At 31.1% G+C, this 22,158-nt stretch overlaps 1 protein-coding gene across 11 annotated transcripts; it reads right to left on the bottom strand.

Annotated features, from left to right (window-relative positions):
• LOC124534791 (casein kinase I) lies at window positions 1-21,711 on the bottom strand. 11 transcript variants are annotated; one of them, XM_047110808.1, is made up of 10 exons: window positions 21,419-21,702; window positions 20,642-20,954; window positions 16,309-16,355; window positions 15,830-15,987; window positions 8,265-8,375; window positions 6,832-6,995; window positions 5,757-5,871; window positions 3,283-3,402; window positions 1,501-1,649; window positions 1-322 (listed from the first exon to the last, which is right to left on the bottom strand). In XM_047110808.1, the coding sequence occupies exons 3-10, from the start codon at window positions 16,338-16,340 to the stop codon at window positions 131-133; spliced, it is 1,041 nt and encodes a 346-aa protein (XP_046966764.1). In that variant the 5' UTR covers window positions 16,341-16,355; window positions 20,642-20,954; window positions 21,419-21,702; the 3' UTR covers window positions 1-130. The 11 variants fall into 11 exon arrangements, with proteins under 11 accessions (XP_046966764.1, XP_046966756.1, XP_046966762.1 ...); XM_047110800.1 differs by lacking the exon at window positions 16,309-16,355 and having other exon boundaries at window positions 4-322; window positions 21,419-21,711; XM_047110806.1 differs by lacking the exon at window positions 16,309-16,355 and having other exon boundaries at window positions 4-322; window positions 21,671-21,709.
• Between the last annotated feature and the right edge of the window lie 447 nt (window positions 21,712-22,158).

Genomic DNA, 22,158 nt, shown 5'->3' with positions numbered 1-22,158 from the left:
TGTAAATCAAGTCTAGAGGCCGTGAGCAAATGACTCGCTACCCCGTATGGCACGAGTGTCAAGCGGCGGGCTAGCGGCTAGGCAGTGAGCAAATGACTCGCTACCCCGTATACAAGCGTCGGGCAAGCGGCTAGGCATGAGCCGGGGTTACCATGGTCTTGCCGGTCCAGTCGAACTCGCCGTCGTCGACGTACCCGCGCCGCTCGAACAGGTCTCGGAACATCCGACGCAGCTGGTCGTAGTCGGGCGTCTCGAAGAAGTCCAATCGACGCACGTAGCGCAGGTACGTTGCCAACTCCTCCGGGTGCCCCTCGCACAGCACCTGCCACACAACCCCCCCACACTTCAATCATTTCCTACAATACTTAAAGTCAACCCCTCCACATCACTCATTTCCTACAATACTTAAACACACCCCCCCCCCCCCCCCCCCACATCACTCATCGCGCTACAATACTTAAACTCAACCCCTCCACATCACTCATTTTCTACAATACTTAAACACACCCCCCCCCCCCCCCACATCACTCATCGCGCTACAATACTTAAACTCAACCCCTCCACATCACTCATTTCCTACAATACTTAAACACACGCCCCCCCCCCCATATCACTCATCGCGCTACAATACTTAAACTCAACCCCTCCACATCACTCATTTCCTACAATACTTAAACACACGCCCCCCCCCCCCCCACATCACTCATCGCGCTACAACAATACTTAAACACACGCCCCCCCACATCACTCATTTCCTACAATACTTAAAATCAATTTTAATATACGATTTTATCTTCAAGGTATTATACTAATGTACCAATATACCCCCTCCAATTAAGCTTGAAGCTAGAAGTGGGGACGTAGAAATGTGCATTCTTAATGACTGGTTTCGTCTTTGAAATAGATAACATTCCACCTAATTTACTCTTTTTGAATCACCTTGAATATTTTGATATTATTGTTTTTCGCTTAAATAAAATCAAAATAAAGAATATTCCTTTATCAATTGTAACTGTGTCAATGATGTTCAAGTAAACAGATATGTCATTAACGCGCAAAAAGTGAAGACTAGAAAACGTCCTAATTGGGACGTTTGCCTTTAGTCGTTTTCATCATAATTATGCCAGTAATACGTTATAATACATCATAATTATGTAGTAATACGTATTGCGTAATTAAAACATCTAGTTATCCCTTTTACGTTACGTTATCAAGCTATCCTTTTTACTTGTAACGAAATGTAAAATAAACGATCGCCGGCGCGGCACACTTTTTTCTGTTGTTTAGTATTGGTATAACATATCTGTTTATTAGAATATCATTGAACTGTGTACATTAAAATGTAAAACTATTGTCACTTCACAATGGCGGCTCTATTCATTAATTTAATTTCAATTAAATTGAAAATAATAATATGAAGTATTATTAAGTTTGATATATTTACTATAGTAATATTATAAAATTTATTATTATATGAAAAGTATTTGTATGAAGAAATACCTCAATTGGAGTCGCTCGTTTGGTATCACCGATTTTTTGGTATCTTTCTTTGAGTGTATCAGCTTTTAAACCCTGCCAGGGTAAGGAACCACGTAAAAAATACATAAACATATGCCCCAGAGCTTCTAGGTCGTCGCGTCTAGATTGTTCTGAAAAATAAAAATACAAATTTATAGGTATATATTATTTAAATACATCATGTAGCTTTATTTTATTAAAATAGAAAAGAGGTTTATAAATGTTACAGTTGAAACTAAAAAATGCACAAATAAATTGTAGATTTATTATAATTAATTAAATAAACTATATGAATAGTTTAACAAAAGATAATATATATAATAAAAATTATTAAAAAAACAAAATACCCGACTGCACACTAAAAAAAGAGTAAAACTTTGCGTTGACGCAGAATTAACATGTTCCCGTGGGAATTTTGAGAAAAAACGTATCCTATATTAATTACTCCCGTGATTGAAATGAATCTAATGATACCGCATACATATTTTTTTAAAGGGAAATTTAAAAAAAATATTATTATGTCTTTATCCCGTGGGACTTTTAGGATAAAATGTATTCTATGACACTCCCGTAATCAAGACAAATCTAACGATACCTCATACATCAAAATCCATCAAGCCGTTTAGGCTACAGGAGGTCACAAAGGAAAAGACATACATACATACTTACATACACTCGAAAAACATTACCCTCCTTCTTTGGCAGTCGGGTAATATATATATATATATATATATATCAATAAAATTAACTATTTCATTAGATTAAAGTCTATGATAGCTTCTTCTTTTTCTTTCTTATGATGAAGGTAAATAGTATACAATATAATGGCTACTTTTAGGATTGCAAGGTTCTAAACTATTTCATGACTTTATTAATTAATCATAGATTATATATCTATGCAGTCATGTCTGGCAAATTCGATTCAAAACGTGAAGTTTTTACGTGTTGATTGTTTCAAATATTTTCCAACATAGCTGAGCATGAGATCAATAGGACCGTATTGTTTGGATATTAAGATTTAAAAGTGTAAACAATTAGAAAAATGAAGTTTGTATGAATTTATGTGATGTTTACTATAACTGGGTTATATAACGTTATGTATATTATTTTACAGTGATTTCATAACATTCGCTTTCACTTAAATCATAAGGAGAAGTTTGCCATTGACAAGGCTATGAAGTCAACTGACTGCAATATGGGACTGAAATTGGAATTCACGCTTTTTTAATTTGGGCGCATTATTATAAGTTCTTAGTTTTGGTACTTTTAGTGACGAGTAAACCTGATTCCAAAAACACATTACTTTAATATGAATTAGTCTTATTATAAACGTAATGCTTTAGAATAACAAATTTGTTCTGAAATATTTCTATAAAGTTTCCTATTATTTTCTAATATACAACGTTTATCAACTTCGTAAATGTATAATGTTTTTAGGAAGTCGATTATATGTATAATATTTTTATGAGTAGTTTATTAGTATAATGTTTTTAGGAGTCATGATTAAAACCAAGTCATATTTTTCAGGCATTTAAAGTATTTTCAAAATACATACAAAAAGTATGTTGGGTTAGACACAATAGTGATTTTCTAAAATAATTTCACTTCTATAACTTTTATTAATTCTTCTGTGAGTTTGAACTTATCTACACAAGACGACCCTATATAAGCACGAATCAGCTAATTTTAATCTTCTTTTAAGACATTCGTAGTATGTTTAATGAGCCGTCTTAACTATTGTATATGACCATAATGATTACATACCTTTTCCTAAATGTGTATTTATTGACATGTATCTCGCAGTCCCGGTGAGCGACTTGTGCTCCCGGTACGGGATATGTTTGTTTGTCTCTAAGTCTATATATTCTTTGGCCAAACCGAAATCTGGAAAAAATAATACCAACACATTAAGAAATGAAACAGTTTGTTGAGTTTTAATTTTTTAAGGATATTAACTTTTCATAATTACAAGTATGTCTTGTGGTGTAAGTAAATATTTGCATTTTCTCAGTTTGAAATAATACGTGTATACGCGTTGTCCACCCATAGTAACCAGCAATACACCCTAAGTACAGTATTTACCCCAAGCCCATTTCCATATTGTATAAATATATTATATGATAGTTCAATTTAGAAATTTCCAGTTAATTAGCAAGTGGTTATAGCACTTAGTATGTAGTAATATATAAGTATCTGTCTGTTTGAACCGATCGTATTGAAATGCAAGAGAACCTAAGCCACGTAGCCTCAGACTGGAAAAGGGATATAAGATTTACGATGGAAATACGTCACGAGCAGAGTCGCGGCGAACAACAAACATTATTGTCATAATAGAGAATAAAACCACTGTTATAAATATAGATGAATCAACATAATAAAAATATCCGTAAGGCATTTTAAATAAAATCGTAAAATCTAAAAGAGGTCTTTGAAAAATGTAATTATACTACTATAAACAAAATTGTACTGTTTGTTATAGGTTTAAAATTTAGGCTTAGCAACGAATTATAATTACAATAACAAATTTATATTTTAGACAGCCGAGGAAAATCTCGATGACGACATTACTCTACAATCTAATTAAACTACAATTCTCTAATTTATTATAAGTATATTAACACCATTTTACCATATTTAAAAAAAAATAGTATTTATCATGTTGTACTTAGGTGAAAATTACTGTTTATAATTTTAGAACTCTCGATTAGAAGCGACGTCGAATTTAAAAACATTTACAAAAATACGTAATAAAAGACACAGCTGTATCGGAGTCCCTAGCAAAAAATGTTCGTTACTATATTTCAACCACAAACCTCGTTGTAGCAAAGATTGTATTACTTCACAGTTTTCATTGTACCGCGTTACTTAACGACACTTATTGTGCCGGCTTATGTTATCAAGCTATCACAAACGTATTGTTACGAATAATCTAATGAAATCTAAGTGCTATTAAGTTCATATACGTTTTTTCGCTTATTTCATTTACAAGCACAATATGTCGTCAAGTCTTAATTGTATACTTCATAAAAAGGAATAATATCTTTCAAACAGGTTAACGGTTTGTCATAGATATATTATAATATTAATCGCTATCTGTTTTCCAATTCATAAATTATAATAATAGACAAAACTATATGGTATATCTATATATTACATATTTAATAGTATAAATGTGAAAGTTACTCTGTGTGCAGCATTTTCACTACCAAACCACTGAACCGAAGTTTTTGGAATTTGGAAAGGACATAGACATAGCATATGTCACATAGGCTAATTTTTTGACTAACACATGACAAACAAACCTCTAAAACGCGAGCGAAGTCGGGGGCGACAACTAGCATTATATAAAACTAAAATAAAACAGTTTATTTATTTAGTAACTGATAGCTTTACTATTTTTTTACTATCAATAAAAAATGTTATAAGTAATTTTTATGGTCGAATTTTGAACCACTGAAGACTTAATAGAAATAAATAAAGTAACGTCATTATAACTGAAATAACGTCGATAGAATTGAATTCATTAACTGACAAAAAAGATAACGAAACGAAAGACAGCTGACGCGGTAACGGTTTCCTATTCACATTGTCTGCAGTGTATAATGGGATTACGAAGGTCAAGTGTCTATCGATTCGCGAAAACTGGGCCTTGTGTATTCAAGGTGGCGAGCAAAACTGCGGCACGAATTATACGTCGAATAACATTCGTTATTGCTCATACGAAGACTACAATTTTGACGACCTCCATGGTCGAGTGGTGTGTACACCGGTTTTCATGGGTACGCCACTCTGAGGTCCCGGGTTCGATTCCCGGCCGAGTCGATATAGTTTACCATTAGTTTTCTATGTTGTCTTGGGTCTGGGTGTTTGTGGTACCGTCGTTACTTCTGATTTCCATAACACAAGTGCTTCAGCTACTTACATTGGGATCAGAGTAATGTATGTGATGTTGTCTCATATTTATTTTATTTATTTATTTAATTAAGTTACTTTTTTTTTTAAATCACGTTGAAATCGGAACTATTGTTATACCTCCGTACCCGAAATAGCATTCACAGTTTATAATTTTATATTAATGGCTGTGCGGAAAGCAATTCAGTAATTTCATTTAATTTTAATTAATTAATATACAGCTAACGTTAACACGCAGTCCAAAGGCTTCGTTATCACTTAACGTAATATTCCTGTATAATTCTCTTCTTAAGCTCATTAACGAAAGGTAACATAAGTCGACTCACCAATGATGTGGATGATTTTTTCCCTTTTACTCGTAGCTCTACCTATTAAAAAATTCTCGGGTTTCACATCCCGATATATTAGATGTCTCGTGTGGACATATTCGATCCGATGTAACTGTAACAGACGAACATTTATTAGACGTCTTCAATTGCAAATATTAGAATAAATTATCGAGGATTAGGTTTCGTATCATTGATCCTAATACATCCCTACGTTTTAAAGGTCAACGACTGTTAATAAACGGCCTACGAATGTTGTTTACGGATAATTACTTAAAGGACGATATTCTTTTTTTGAATATCAATTATGTCTTATTACTCGTTTACAACTTTCATAACTAAAGCCGTTTATATAGTAGTAATATTCAAAAGATGAATATTACGAAAACATTGTCAAAAAGCATTTACACGGAAAGGTTTTTACTGACGTAATATATGCACTGCGATTTGACAAACTCTTTTTTTGAAAATCGAATGAGGCGTTAAGATCTAGGTCACATGCATACAGTGTTAACTTTAGCCTCATTCGCGGCACCGTGAAAAAACAAATCAAAATCGGTGCTACAGAAAATATGCTAACTTCATACAGAGTGAATTATGACTAAGAGAGACTCTAAGCAACAAAGATATGATCATCGACCGATAAGATTTGTGCAAACATATTAGCACTACTTTGCACGATTTGAATAACAGACTAACTGTTTTCGTTCAGAATTTAGATATACTGTAAATGTTTTAACAACGAATTCCAAAGTTTACCGTATTTTGTAAGCGATTCGTTTTATAATAATACCATTGCAATTTATGTTACAAATGCACCGTTGTATTGTATTATCATAAACTTTCGCATTATACAAAATTGTTACAACATTTAAGCAGAAGAAAAACAGCTTTAACAGATACGCTTATTTTGTAGTAAATTTTGGAACCCATATAGTGAAGCCAGATTCTAAATAGTTCCACATGATCAGTTGTCTCCATTAAAGGTAGTTTATATGCCAAATCTGTCTATATTACTTTGAATATTTATTTACAGAACAAATATATGAAATATGTTATAACAGAACAGACTTACCAGCTGCATGGCGATCATCAATACAGTCTTTAAAGAGAAGCGACGGCCGCAGAGGTCGAATAGATCCTCTAGCGACGGTCCGAGCAGTTCCATGACCAATGCATTGTATTTACCGCAGGGCCCGAAGTAGTAAACTTCTGGGATGCCTTCCGCTGTCGACGGAGCTGTAGGATCCAGGTGGGAAAAGGGGAAGGAAAGGAGAGAAAAAGACAAAAAGATTTAGTACTTACGTTCAACACGCGCGCACATAGCATTGCTCTCGCTCGCACCTAGCATAGACACAACACTGAATCCGATATCTATGGCTCACGAGAGCAATGCTCGTACAAATAAAGGTTCTGCGGCGGATGCTAATCAACGTCATGACCATGTTCCGACAAAGATAAAACCACAATCAATATCGGTTGCGGTGTTGTGTCTGAGGAACGCGTTTCTACTGAACGTATAGCGACTTACTAGCTGCATAGCGATCATAAGGACCGTCTTGAGCCTGAACCTTCTCCCGCAGTGAACGAAGAGGTCCTCTAAAGAGGGTCCTAGCAACTCCATGACCATGGCGTTGTAGCGGCCGCCACAAGTACCCAAGTAGTACACTTTTGGTAAGCCCTCTGAGCAATAATTTTGAATAAATAACGCGGACTAAATACTCTTTAGATATCACTAGTAGTTCGTAGTTGTAGAATCCCGTTATATTTACTATATAGGCCAAAGTGTATGTAGGATGAAATTTCTGAAGTATTCGTATTCGAAGTTCATTGTGTGTTAGGAAATCTGTACCGTGATATTACGATAAAATCGTTCTATTTCGAGCTGAACAGGTGTATTCTACACATTATTGTTTCTAGTGGCAGAAATATTTTACTCTTATGAAATCTCACGGGTAATGTATACAAACTATTTCGTCTGATAAATAACGAGAAACCGTCTCTTTGTACATCCAATAGTAGCTTTTCGTCAATACATGAGTAATAGACAAACTATTTTCTTTTGTTGAATAATGAGTACATCGGATTAAGTATTACACAATCAGCATTAACAAAAAAATGGGCAAGCTTATCACTTAATTTTTAATGAATAACATTTCATTGATAATAGATTGAGTTCCGTGACAACAACTATTATCATACAAATAAAGGAGGTTGACTTAGAGCCAAACTCCTTACAACGACGCTAGCAGTCGAAGTTTGAATTTTCAACATTCTAAAAATAGAACGAGAGAGAGTCGTTGAAACCTCCGAATCAGTAACATTATAGTTAATTTAAAAAATGAATAAATTAGAATTGTAATTTTGCATAATATATAAAATGATGAATAAATGACGTAGGTATATTATTTTATATATCCTTGAACCAAGTATTATATGATTGTGGCTCTGGATGTATTAAAATCTAAAGTTCTAATATACTTACATAAATATACATATTAAACTTACCGTGCGTTCCTAACAGTTTGTAAAACCGGTACTCTAGATGTAATTGAGGAGCCTTTGATTTCATAGGCTCCATTTTAATCGCTACATGTTCATTGTTGTAGAGATTTTTCCCTGAAAATAAAACATTCGATTAAGAACTATTTAAAAAGAACAACAAATCTCTAAGATTTACGTTTGACGCGAACAGATTTCCGCGTTCATTCTTAGAAATTACATTATAATCTGTTAAGTGCCCACGAAACACTTGGTGTTGCCATAATAAAAGTGTAATTCACGAACATTTACATTTGAGATAGTCCATAGAGCAGATGGTTTGTTATTGACATTGACTGACGTGATATAATACTCAACTACTGGGTAGGCAAGTAGGGTGATGCTATTATTAAACTATTAAAGTGATTAGTTGTTTAAGCGACTCACGATTTATATAGACACCGATAGTTTACAATTTCGTTTTCAATATAAGTTAACGAGTAAGTCATAAATATATTTAAGAAAACGAACAACTGACAAAAGTAAAATGAGCATTTATTTAAATTTTTGTTATAGGCGGACAATTGGGACACCAGATGACGAGTAATCACCACTGTCAAAAAAATTGGCACCATAATCATTCCTTACATCGCCAATGCGCCACTAACATTGAAAACTAAAATGTTCTGCCCCTAGTATATGCAGTTACATTGGCTAGCTCTTCCTTTAAACCGGAACCCTACTATACTAAGTATAGCTTGGAGGTTGAATATAAAATAATGATTGGGCGACGCAGTGGGATATATACAGTATTGCCACAATACATATTTCTAAAAGCTCTCACTCTATCTGCAACCTTATTCTATCGTGACGTCAGTGCCACAAGATAATGGTGTATTATTTTAATTTATCGTATTATTAGATTTATCAGTAACATTATTTACACATTTTGGCATAAAAGTTTATCAAAAATAAACCAAATACCCTAGTCCTTCTATGCATATTTATTGTAGCGTAGTTTTTATCTGATCTGATTTAACAGGTTTTCGTATAATATACCGCGGCACGACACAGTACTATATTATTGTGTACAATGCTTTTATAATTAACATAACTTAGACGTTAACGCAATTTAGTGGAATTGTGTAACAGAATCGTCGTTAAGGTCACTGTGTTATTGTCTTCGCAACAAACGTCTCCTCTATTAAAATTGAATTAAAACTGAATATTGAATACATTTATTAAAACTGAAAACAAATTACCAGACGATAATGGCCAGTATCCGCCGCTAAAAATACATTACCTTAAATAGTACCGAATTACATGTTGTTTAAAAACTAATTATTATCAATTATCTTTGGAGGCTTTCGATTAAAGAAGTCGGCGGGGAAGCGGAGCGGATAGCGGACACACGGAAAATGTACTTGAAAGCATTTGACGGTTAATTTCTAGAACATCTGAATTATTTTATACGTAACAACTGTAGATGCTTGAATCATATTAACAGGATATTCGCGTCTCGAAAGTATTACTTGGGCTGTATTAAAATTAAAAAAAAAAACATGTTCACACTTTACGTTTAGAGAAAACCTAGGAAGGAAAGAGACAAACGATAGCATTCGAAACTCAACTTCCTGATAACACGAAGCGAGTACATCTCGTGACGTCACACGACTGATTCATTTGCGACACCGTCCATTGTAAAGATCGTCACTATCAGATCTCAATGGCTTCATATCTTATCAGCCGGCGAATAAAATGGAACAATACGACTTGACATCGCTTAACGATTTTACTATTAACAATGTTATCTGAACATCGACAATTTTCACTAAATATGATTATAAAATGATCATTATTATTTTACTTATTAATAGTACATGTTTGTGTTAGTAACAGCCTGTTATGCCAGTTTTATGCGTACTCTTTTTTTAAGAAGTTTTGCAGCATTTCACCACGCTTCCCCATTGCGGGTTAACGGATATACATGTAGCAGTTACTATTTTTTGTTTAATTTACACATAATATTCAATTGTAAAATATTTCTTATCTCAAATAAATTTTTTCTTATAATTATTTACTAAATGTTCTTTCACCGCCAATCACGAGATGAATTATAATCGCATAAAAACATTGCTTGGTAAACCAGTCACAATATTCGTTTAAGATTCACGTGTTCTGACCACTAGGCCATATCGTAACGTATAAGACTTGATGTCATAAAATGAAATGTATAGTTCTTTTATTTTTCTAGTTTCACTTTAATGACATAGAGATTGCTGACGTCATAGCCCATACCGACCGCAGGAATAAAGACCAATAAACAAACTCTAACATCGATTTGACACGATATCATTGGTCGAGAGCTTGAATAATCTATGACATTCATAATGGATTCGCGAAAAAAAAAATGCGATTTCAATGTCAACGAAGCTGTTATCGCAACTTGGAAAGTTAGATTAAAGTGGTTATAAGTAGTTAAGTGGAATAGAGTTCCAATATTAACAAAGATATATCAATGAAGAACTAGCTAAACATAGCAATACCTATATTTAAGATTTATTCTTCCTTAATTTGTAATAGACCATAGAACCTTATCATAACAGACTTGATAATAGTCTGAGGTTTCATAACACGTTTGTGTATTTTATGAGATTTAGTGTAAACAATTATCATCCATGTCAATGTTAGTTTAGAAAATTATTTGGTACTAGGCGTTAATTTAATGTGACGAATACCTATTATGTAATACACATAAATATAGAAAATATAATACAAATACGACAAAGCGAAAATATTTTTGAACCGGATAAGCCTTGCCTTAATTTAACGAAAACATTTCTTTATTTAGACGTTGTTTGAACTTGTTATTTATCTGTTGCTCTGATACGGCAAGGAAAATCTTAAATTAAATATCTTATATAGAAGAAAATATTAACGGGAAGATTATATGTACGGTATGAACGAAATATCATTTTTGAACTTTAGTACAAGGGTACTTCAAATCTTGGAACTCCATTATAAAATATTTCCATCCAAATCATCGAGGTCAGATTTCATCATCCCTTTTGAAGCTGGAAACAATCCATTACATTCGGATTAACATCCGAATTCAATAAAAGATTATTTTTTAATTATATTGAGTTGAATTTAATCATTAAAAGTTATGTGTCTGTGTAATTCAAATTACACGACGATGTATCATTTTTGTTTAAAAAATACTTTTATATATGTATAAACTTTTGAAGAAAATTTTGTTATAAGCAAGTGTTGACAGTACCTATATAGGCAATTTTCTTTTTTTTTGGCGACAAACACATATAGCTTCACGTGCTGTTTTAACAAAATGGATAATTTATCCTACGTGACATGACAATGACATTTGATAAATTTTACGAGGAAAAAATTATGTCATACTAACGAAGACACGATCAATGTAATCAGATCTGACCCTTGTCCTCGCAAATTTAGGTCACAGTTTCATTCATGCTGTCTACGATAATGTCTGGGAAAACATAACGCACACAGAAGTATAACAACAACCTATAATCAAAACATTACCTTATAGCTTATTTAATATAAAAGGTGAATGATATTCGTTACAGACTATAAAATCGTAATAAAATGAATATTATATCTAAGATAAAATAGGATTGTAACTGGCAACGTCTAACTCCGTTATACGTTCATCCGCAATGTATATTTTTAGAAGAAAAAAGACATTAGACAGTTTATATCTATATGATCGTTTTTATCTATCTTTTTAATAAAAGCTTACTTCGAAAAACCACAAGAGCGTTGTGAAATTTTTTGAATCCGTTTAATTCTGGAAATAGCCTGTTTCACAATCATTTTTCCAGCCTAAATGAGTCAAGAGGAATGTTTGTATGTATGGCTTAAAAATTGTGTATTGTGTTAAAAGTTACTTGCAGAAACTCAAGTCAAAACAGTCTGAAGTTTGAATGCAAAATAATGACTATTATTTGAAGATAATTTAGTATTACAATAAAAACTTGACTCCAATATTAGGAAAAGATAGATGGTTGATAAACTATAAGCAGCATATAAAAACGCAAAAAAAGTATCTTGATATAAACATTTAACGATAACCCGATTTACGTAGAATGTATCGCATCAAACGTGTTTGCGAACGTATGAATATGAAAAACTAGCTTCATACTTAGACCTACTTTTTAGTCGGTAAAGTTTTCCACGACGCCTTGCTAACGCGCGTCATAGTTTTATTGTTTTTTTGTTTATTAAAAAAAATGAATGCGTTGAGCCAATAAATCAAGCTGAGATTTAAGAACAGGATTTAAGCATAACTTAATATTATATAATGCGAACGCAAATTTGAATCTTCGTTACATTTAGCTTTGCCTGCGTTGTCTAATTACAAAACAACATTACTATGTTCAAGTTACAAATAAAGACAAAATAAGCCGAGAGCGTCTTTCCAATATCATCTTTGTGGTTTTATATTGCAGGACAATAATTAATAATTTTAAATTATAAGGTCAAAGTCCTTTTGGTTTCGGTTGAATAGGAAAGAGATACCTCACACCGTGGGTGTCGTAATCACCGACTAAGGGAATTGTTTGTGTTTAGCGCAAAACAAACAATACAACGTTTGACGTCTCAACAATATACATATATGTATGCTAGCGGGATACCATCCCACGAGCCAGCCAGCTTAAGTAAGCAGTTAGTCGTAAAAAATGCCAAATGCTTTTTCCTTGCAGTGGTATAAAATAGATTACGCCGACCCCAAATATATGGGACTAAGGGCAAACGAGTGATGAATAGCAAAGGTCAACGACTCGAAACACATACACTACATTTATACATAATGAGCGTCTGAATTACGTGTAATATAAATATTCATTATATGCATACATTTTTGGAGTAATAATACTAAGTCATTATTTAGTACAGTCATAGACAACATCTGTTATTTCCAAAGGTTGTCTAATCGATGTCAACTCCACTGACCATAAGTAAACAAATAATAAACAAATGTCATACGAATATTTCTTTACTTTAAATTCCAACTAAATCTTAATAAAAAGGTCCTTGTCTCCTTCGAGTCAGCGTGTATTTTAAACTTAGCGGCGACCCAAATACGTGTCGAAAACATCGTTGCAATTATAATTGAGAAAATAAATCATAAATCGACCTATTAGATTCACATGTGCTAGCTTTAATGACATTTCGAATGACGCGAGTTCAATCCAATTCCCATCCCTATGCAGCCATATAAGTTCCAGGTGTTATAAGCGATAAGAAACCTTATTGCGTAGGTATTAAGGCTTACGTACGTCGTAAATAAAATATATATAGTGCGTATCAGTTTATAAATTTAGATCTATAAGAGGTAAAAAAAACTACAAACACATTAACGCGAAGATAAATTCATTTAAAATAATGAAACACGCTTACAAACGTATTCGTTCCTTAATATTTCAAACTCAGTACGCAGTTAAGTTTATTATTTTACGTTATTATTTACATTAGGTTGTATTGAAAATTCTGTTTGAATATATCTGTGGTTAAGCCAACAACACGTACGTTACACTTATTCATATTGAAAACACTCAGATTTAAGACTCATAGCCTTATGTTAATTGATAGTAATTATCATTATGCCGCTTGTTACTGCCAACGCATTCAAACAGAACAAATTGTGTAATTATTGGTTTTAAAAATGATCATTTGATATTAATTAATACATTTCACATTTTCGATATGTAATTATAGTACAAGTTTTCTAGAAATATGTAACAAGTAATTACTTTAAGTTAATAAATAGAACAAAACTTAGAATTTAATGTCAAAAAACCTTTGATACAAGCTTTCTCATCGTCCAATTATGCATAAGTCTCTTTAATATCAATATACCTAAACATCGTTTCAAAGAAATCAAATAATTTATAACAAGGAGAATGAGTCATTCCTTCCAACGGAATTTACTTATACACACCCTATTGGATTCTTTATCTTCATTAAATTTTAGTTAGCGTTATATTTAAATACATAGGTATATTTATTGCTTCTATAATTATATATTTAAAGGTTGTTATGTTACAAAATGAATGTGATAAAAGCAATAAACTAACGGATAATAAACGTAACCGAAACCAGTTACTTTAAAATGAATCTAGCAAGATTGTTATTTGCGAAAACTTTAACGTTATAATTTAATTACAATAAAACGCATACAAATTTAATAGTTAATTACGTTAAGTATGGTTAGTTATTATTTTGACTTGTATTTAAGTATGAAATGCAAATAAAATAGCCCTGTTTTACAATTTATCTGCCGATAAATTGTAAAACCAGCAAAGCCCTGCAGACTTTGTTCTGTCTAATTTTTTTTATGCGGAACCGTAATTCTATTTTTAAATTAAACAAGCTAAAATTTTCCTCAGGTATCAGTATATGTCTCGTCGAAATCAGTTGATTCATTTCGGAAATTATCGGAAACAAACTGACAAACATACACTTTATTTTTATTTATATGTTATTACAATGTTGCTAGATTAATTATAAACTACCTATCCCACGACGTATACACTAGATCTAAACAATTTTAAAAATAATCAAAAAAAATTAATCGGTTACAACGTCATCGAGTAAATCGCCTTTGTTTAAGACAACCTTTGTAAAAGTACTGAGTAGGGTAAGGATGCAAAAACGAATTGCAAAATCGATTCGACGTCGAACTCGGCTAAGGTTATTATTACTGAACGCATAATGTTATATTAACGGTCTCAACGAGATCGCGAGATGTCAAGATCTTAAATCAGAAACAACTGAGCGTCAACATGTAACCGTTCACGGTTTATAATAATAGCCTTGCATTTCGTACGACGATATCATTGAAAACACCTGTGCGTTATACATTATATCCTTATTTATCTTTGATAGTACCGTTACGTCGATATAAACATTTTTTTTTTTAATTTTAAATGCGTGATAACAAAAAAGAATCATTAAAAATAGGCAAAGATAAAACAGATCTATTTCTCTAATATACGTCAACCGATTTAAAAAATATATATGTTCGAATTGTGCAAATTCATTTTATGTACCTATATGTCAATTTATCAATAATTATTGCGTTATGTAATATTTTTTATTGAAGTGTCGAGTTCGATGTTTAATCTTTTTAAATAGAAACTCATATGAATCAATTTTAGAATCGCATGAATTGGGTCACAAACGCAACAAAGATATCGTTGCTAAGATGTTTGTAAATTGGTTTCAAAGCCATATTTTTTGTGTATCGTGTTTTAACAACTTTGTTTGTTTTTATTTATCCATCTCTTTTTTAATATATAAGGCAATTCAGATATATTTTTTATATAATTATACGTGTGATAGATAACAATGTATATACCATATTATATGCCTGTCGTATTTTTTTCCTACGTAACTCATATAGATCTAGACGAAATCTCTTCATGAGATAAACATGGCTTTTGTTTTTATTGTTTTGTCCTCAAGGTGTCTCTATATATCATGTATAATGAAATAATTAAGAGTTAAGTATACAAATAGATTTATATAATTTGTTCTTTTCATATTCTTACCGAGTCTGAGTTCACCAAAGTTACCGCAGCCGATCTTCTTGCCGACGCGGAAGTTGGGCCCGACCATAAGGACGCCCGAAGACGAGGTGACGGAATGTCGCGACGTGTGCATCGCGCTGCTTCCGCCCACGCCACGCCCACCCACCGCACCAGTCGCGCTGCAACAGTGTAAAAACCCCCTTATAACAAAATAGCTTACACATCAAACAGAAGAAAGATTATGGAAGTGCTATTTTCACTAATGATTATTCAGTGCATAACTCGCTACTTTCTTGTGCGTAGCATCGATTTATAACCTATTAGGTACAACCAACCAACTTAGGAACCCCGGTATAGGTAGATTTTGTTAGAACCTTGGTTCCAATGCACTGGCCTTAATTTAATTATAGAGGAAAATCATTGTCAATAAGGTTGGTCAAATCAAAGTACAGTTTTCCTTTAATTTTGTGAAAGAAAATAAAAACACAAAATTTCCATACCCATAGGCCATAAGTCTTCCACAGCCCACCATCGAGAAATTTAAATTCTGAACAATAAATTCATTTGATCATTATACATATTGAATTTAAACAACATAGAACATTAGAATGATCGCCAAATATTTGTATTGCATATGCGTGTATCTTCCCCTCTATGTCCTTAGCTATAAGATTCAATATTATTAATATCGTTTGATGGTAACGCCCTCTAAATATAATCTTGACAATGAATTTCATACCATTATATCTTTCAGTAAACAAACATTTTTATCGAATACAATACCTTATTTCTTTCGTGTATTATATTATATAATGCAATCAACGAAACATGTTTTTCAATCATGGGATATCACTGCATAAATTGCTTCTTTTGTCTTATTGACGGACAAAGGAAATAATGCTGAATGCAATTTCCCATAATTTATATTTGAACTATATATCTAGTGAGACTAATATGAATAGTTTATAATATAAATATTGTACACTACTAAGAAATTTAATGAATAACAAAAATAAATGATAAAAATATAAACTAAAAATTGCATACATATATGACTACTTAAATATATGGAAAGGAATTACAACTTCAAATAGAATTAGTAATGTATTAATGAAAAATAATATTATTGAAACTAATGAATGACACATGATTGATTCAACAAGTTCACTGACATAGTTCAAGGTTAGTTTATATATTCAATAGGATTCATATATAAACATGATCCAATACTGTCTTAATCAAACTCAAATGTGAATATGCTAGTTGTTTAAATTCAAATAACACCATTGCACAAATTATTTTACTTGTAGTTTAATACTCATCCATATTAATAGAAAACCAGAATAGTTTAGTAATTTGTAATAATGTAAAATTTATTATTATTATTATGAGGTGGTAGTTTATATTTATAAGGTTCTAATTACTTTATTTACGAACATTGTTTGGCTATGTTTTGTAACCAACAGTAACCCTAATACCTCTTTTAAAAATCTGTTTAATTCTACTTTTGAGTGCTGTGCCTTTTTCTATTCAATAGAAGACACATGAATGTATGACTATTCATCCCTTAACAAAGTTAAAGGCATAAGTATATGTATATATGTCACTGAATAATTGTAAGCACTGTTCATTTTTAATAAATCAAGTTAGATAATACACTACAGAAAAATGGCAAAAAACACTAGCCTAAACCATAACATATAAAGTAGCTAAACTTTAATAGCTTCTTAAGTGATATTCATTCACAATTTTTCAACAGTTTATAACCTCACTAGATTTATTATAACATAACGGTATTAACAATTATCACATGACATACATAGGGTATCTGTTATGAATGTATTTATTATACTTTCAACTTATTTTTATTGAAGAAATAGTGAGGACTATAATTGAACTAATTGTTTCAGTAAGGAGAAAGCTTCATGCTTTACCTCATGTGTAGATACTAGATAGATTGCTACTAATCAACCCAAACTAGGTACACGCAAGTATTAAAATTTTCACTTTCTCTTTTTAACATACATACTAATAATATTTGATATGTAACTTCAATATTTATAAACAAATTTATTTCTCTTTGCAGCAAATCAACTTAATACTTTATTCCGTTACAATAAAAGAAGCAGTAAGTGTTGGTATATAATGTTACAAACATAAGCATGGAACCAGTCAATAAAGTAAGGTTTTAAGTTAAGCTGTTTAGATAAAGTGCTGGTATACGCCATTTGCTAATAGTAATCTTTTAAATGACCGGACAATGAAACATTCTTCTATTTTAATTACTTATAATTTCCTTATTATTTAGTCATGATAATTATTTTCTTCAGTTCTATTTCATTCAAATATAAACATCATAAATGTAAGAACATTTAGCACCAAACAAATTATCCTTTGGAGATATAATTTTACAAATACACCATAATCAAGTTAAGTATACATTGACTGCAATGAATCATACCAACCGTTATTGGCATTGAGTCTAAAAGTGAAAGTTACTTGATGCACTTCCATTTAGTGCACACTAAAAATATTTTAAGTAGTCAAATTTTATTAAGATAACAAGTTTTCATTTTATATTTTAATACATAACAATGTGTAGGTATTTTTAGTGTCTCATGTGAATATATTTAAGTTTATAAGTGATTAAGGTTTAAAGAACAAAACTAGAAGTGTTTATTGCAAACAATAACATCTTTTTTTGATTGTTATTGTTGTTTAGATACTTATTTCATTAATATAATTATTTCAATTTTGATTGTACTTATTTTTTATGTTTATTATACCATTAATGATGATGGTGATTGAAGCATGATATATTTATGTTTATAAACTCTTCATTAGTATCTGCACATACATATTAAAAATACACAAATATTTTTTAACAAAACAATCTTGACACCAACAGATGTAAACTTTAGAAAGTGTAGTGTTTATTTTAAATTCAAAATGCATATTCAATGTAAGACTATTTAAATGATTAAAATTAAGTAGTAAATAATACTTACAATTTTCTATGCATTACCAGTTTTTATATAATTGAATATCTTGTCTGAATCCTGTTTAAAACACATACTTATTGTACTATTATAACCATCACTTCTGCTTGACTCACATGTCAAATTTATGCCAAGATACATGGCTCACGAGATTTAACTTATTATTGTTGAATATGTTTAAATTATGAATCAATAATCATTTACTACATCACAATAATCCATATTGTTAGTATTTTTTGTGCTAACACAATGTGTTGAATGTATTGAACAATATTGAATACAAATTTATATAGGAGATAACAAAGTTATGTTTTTATTAAGAAGCCTTATCAAGAGTATTGTGTGAGATACAAGATGTTTACATATTCTGATTCACTAACATATCTATTTATAATATTAGTAATATGTACATTACATATATGCACTGGCTTGTATGTTACTACAAACTGTTTCCTGACTTTCATGGGTCACATATTTGAGACTAGTGATAGGATTTTTATATATAGATTGTTTTATCTATTTAAATACTGACACTGATGATAATAGAGATATGATAACATTTCTGTTTAAGATGATATTTTCATTACTGTTATAATACATTCACATAAAATTTGTATTTTGTAAGAACCAAAAGAACTATTTCATATTGATTGTAACAAAACTGCTATTTATTAAGAAAATGTAATTAAAATATGTTCCATATAACATATTACTTGTTATTTTAAAAAAAAGTACTGTTGTATTATATATTGCAATTAAAGACATTATATTCATTATAATACTATTCTTGTTTTGTAAAAAAATTGTGAAAAATAATAACAGAATGTTATAAAAAAGTTAATAATGGAATATAACATACAAGTATAATAAAATATTTGATACAATTGTTATTATTATAAAATAAAATTACAGATGATGTTTTTTTTCTTTTTTGCCCTCAAAAGCTTTACTTTAGACATAAGAAAGTGTTTGTTGAAGAGATCTATAATTTGTTTCATCAAATTGTCAAGATCTACTAAATGTAATAAAAAACCTGTCTTTTAACTCAAGCCCTGTTATAGAATATTCTTTTTTTGTAACCTGATTTATTATAATTATATAATATTTAAGAGTCAACATAGTGTAACTACACCTTTTACTAAAAATTTTGTTTGAAGTACATTTTTCAATGTAACCTACCCATTGTAAGATTCATGAAATGTTTCTTTGAAATGTCTATGTCAGAAACATTCGATTTAAATAAGTAGCATGATTTATAAGAATGATATTCATTCTGATCTATTACTATTACAATCAATGATCATAAAAATTCATGTGTGCATTCAAAATTACTAAAGTATTGAAAATATGTATTACATGAGAAGGAATAATAAGTCCGTATATTTAAATATCATATGGAGTTCATTATTATAAAAAATATTTAACAAAATGACTTGGTTGCATTATAAACTAACTTAAATTTTTTCAAGCACTTCTATAGATTTATTTTAGGTATATTCTTGCTACACATGTTATTTCATAATTTACCCAAGGGTAAATATAATTTATATCTTTTTATATTAGTGTTATTACTCATTTTAGGTATTTTTAACCTATCAATATTAAAATCTAGTATAGAGATTAAATTTTTTTGATGAGTGTTTTGTATATTACATTCCTTTATCATTATCAGATTAAATTTGTATTTCTACACTAAAATATGAGTATCAGGAATGTTGGTGATACATACACAGTTGATATAATACAGCAATACTTAAGAAGCATAAAAACTGGATCTACTTGAAAAATATGAAGCACACTACCCTATCAATGATAATTAAAGAAAGATCCTTACGTGGAAGTTCTTTTGTCGTCGCTCTGACGTTCCTTGTCCTTGTTACCCTCACGCTTATTCATAATATATGTTATGATGTGCAGGCACTAAGCCCAACACCCCCGTTCACTCCCAGAGCCCACCGTCAGTCGGGGCCGCACCACGCCGTAGTCCATGTCACAGCCTCCAACCACTGCACTGCAATCTCGCCATTCCACTGCACACACCACCAATCCAGACCCGACACTTTTATAAATATTGCTATTTTTATTTCTCTTTTGACACAGCAAACACTACACTATTTAGAATTTATCTTAAAATCATTTTTGTCACACTGTAACCACAATAAAGATGTTTCGGCGACTCGCGAATCGACTGTTTAATAATGGTAAACCTTTAAGTAATAGATAACTATACTTTTAACTGATAATGACTTCTGATAATTTTGATACAATACAATAGGAAAGGAACGAAAATTATTATAGGTCGCCGTTCCACTGTTATGTTCACTGAAGAGTAACAACAAGCAATGTAGGTGGTACAATCTATACCAGTCCAATGAATAAATTTAACCTTAGGGCGTTGTATAACGCCTTAATTAATGTTAGTCGATGTTAAAAGTGAAAAAACAATCGGAAAAACTTAACAATTGACAGGTCTTCTATGTGGGAAGTCAACCCAAATAAAATTATCTGTCGGCACTATTCGTATTGCAACAGATTTATTAGAAGTAATCCTTATACTGAAGCTCACGGCTCTTAATGCGATTAAATTAGTAAGCAAATAAAAACACAGTACGTAATTTATGATTAGCTTCACAACGTCGCCGAAACATCAAATTTCAAATGGACATTTGTCCTGATAAAAAAGTTTAGGTTTTGTAATGGCCACCAATGGTACACTTTATTCACTTTTATAACTGTAATTTATTAATCCTGTTTTTTTTAATGAATAAATTGAGAAATTGGATTATCTAAAACTTTACTCAAATATATACCATCTAACGACAAAATTTCATGGTTAAAAAATATTATTTCAAAGAATAATCACTGAAATATCGCCATTCGGCGCATGCGCAAACTTGTAGTGGAAGATGTTGCTACATCAAAATAAATAATTTCAATTTTTTTTTTGTTATCTATACTCTAAATAAAATTCATATCATATCTTTTAGTTAATTTAATTAAGTTTAATACACTCTAAGCGATTTTATACTATAAAATTATAAATACAAAATTTAACATTGTAGAATATAGTATCATTTTAGTGATATTTCATAACTTATAAAATCCTAATGCAGTAAAACAGATTCGAAGGCAGGTAACACAAATTAGTAATATCTCGTTCAAAATAAACAAAATCAGCAGAGCCTTTAATGTTGCCATTTTTATAAGTAAATATATTATGTTGTGACTAATCAATGAACGACGACGGTAAAAAGTGACGTTAATCTATAAAAATATTTTGTTAAAACACTTTGATCACTAGATATTTTTCACTTTAAAATACATAATATTATTTTAACTTCTATAATATTT

Source organism: Vanessa cardui, chromosome 13 (genome assembly GCF_905220365.1).
Source record: "Vanessa cardui chromosome 13, ilVanCard2.1, whole genome shotgun sequence".
Taxonomy (NCBI): domain Eukaryota; kingdom Metazoa; phylum Arthropoda; class Insecta; order Lepidoptera; family Nymphalidae; genus Vanessa; species Vanessa cardui.
The sequence above is the reverse complement of the archived record's forward strand: the minus strand, read 5'-3'. Positions and strand labels throughout refer to the sequence as shown.

Bases quoted from the DNA above. Each gene is read 5' to 3' on its own strand.
- LOC124534791 (XM_047110800.1), bottom strand. From the start codon at position 20,703: ATGAATAAGCGTGAGGGTAACAAGGACAAGGAACGTCAGAGCGACGAC. The intron at 5,872-6,831 runs GTAAGTCTGTTC...CGTCTGTTACAG, and splicing joins TGATGATCGCCATGCAGCTG to TTACATCGGATCGAATATGT. The intron at 1,650-3,282 runs GTATGTAATCAT...TTTATTTTTCAG, and splicing joins AAATACACATTTAGGAAAAG to AACAATCTAGACGCGACGAC.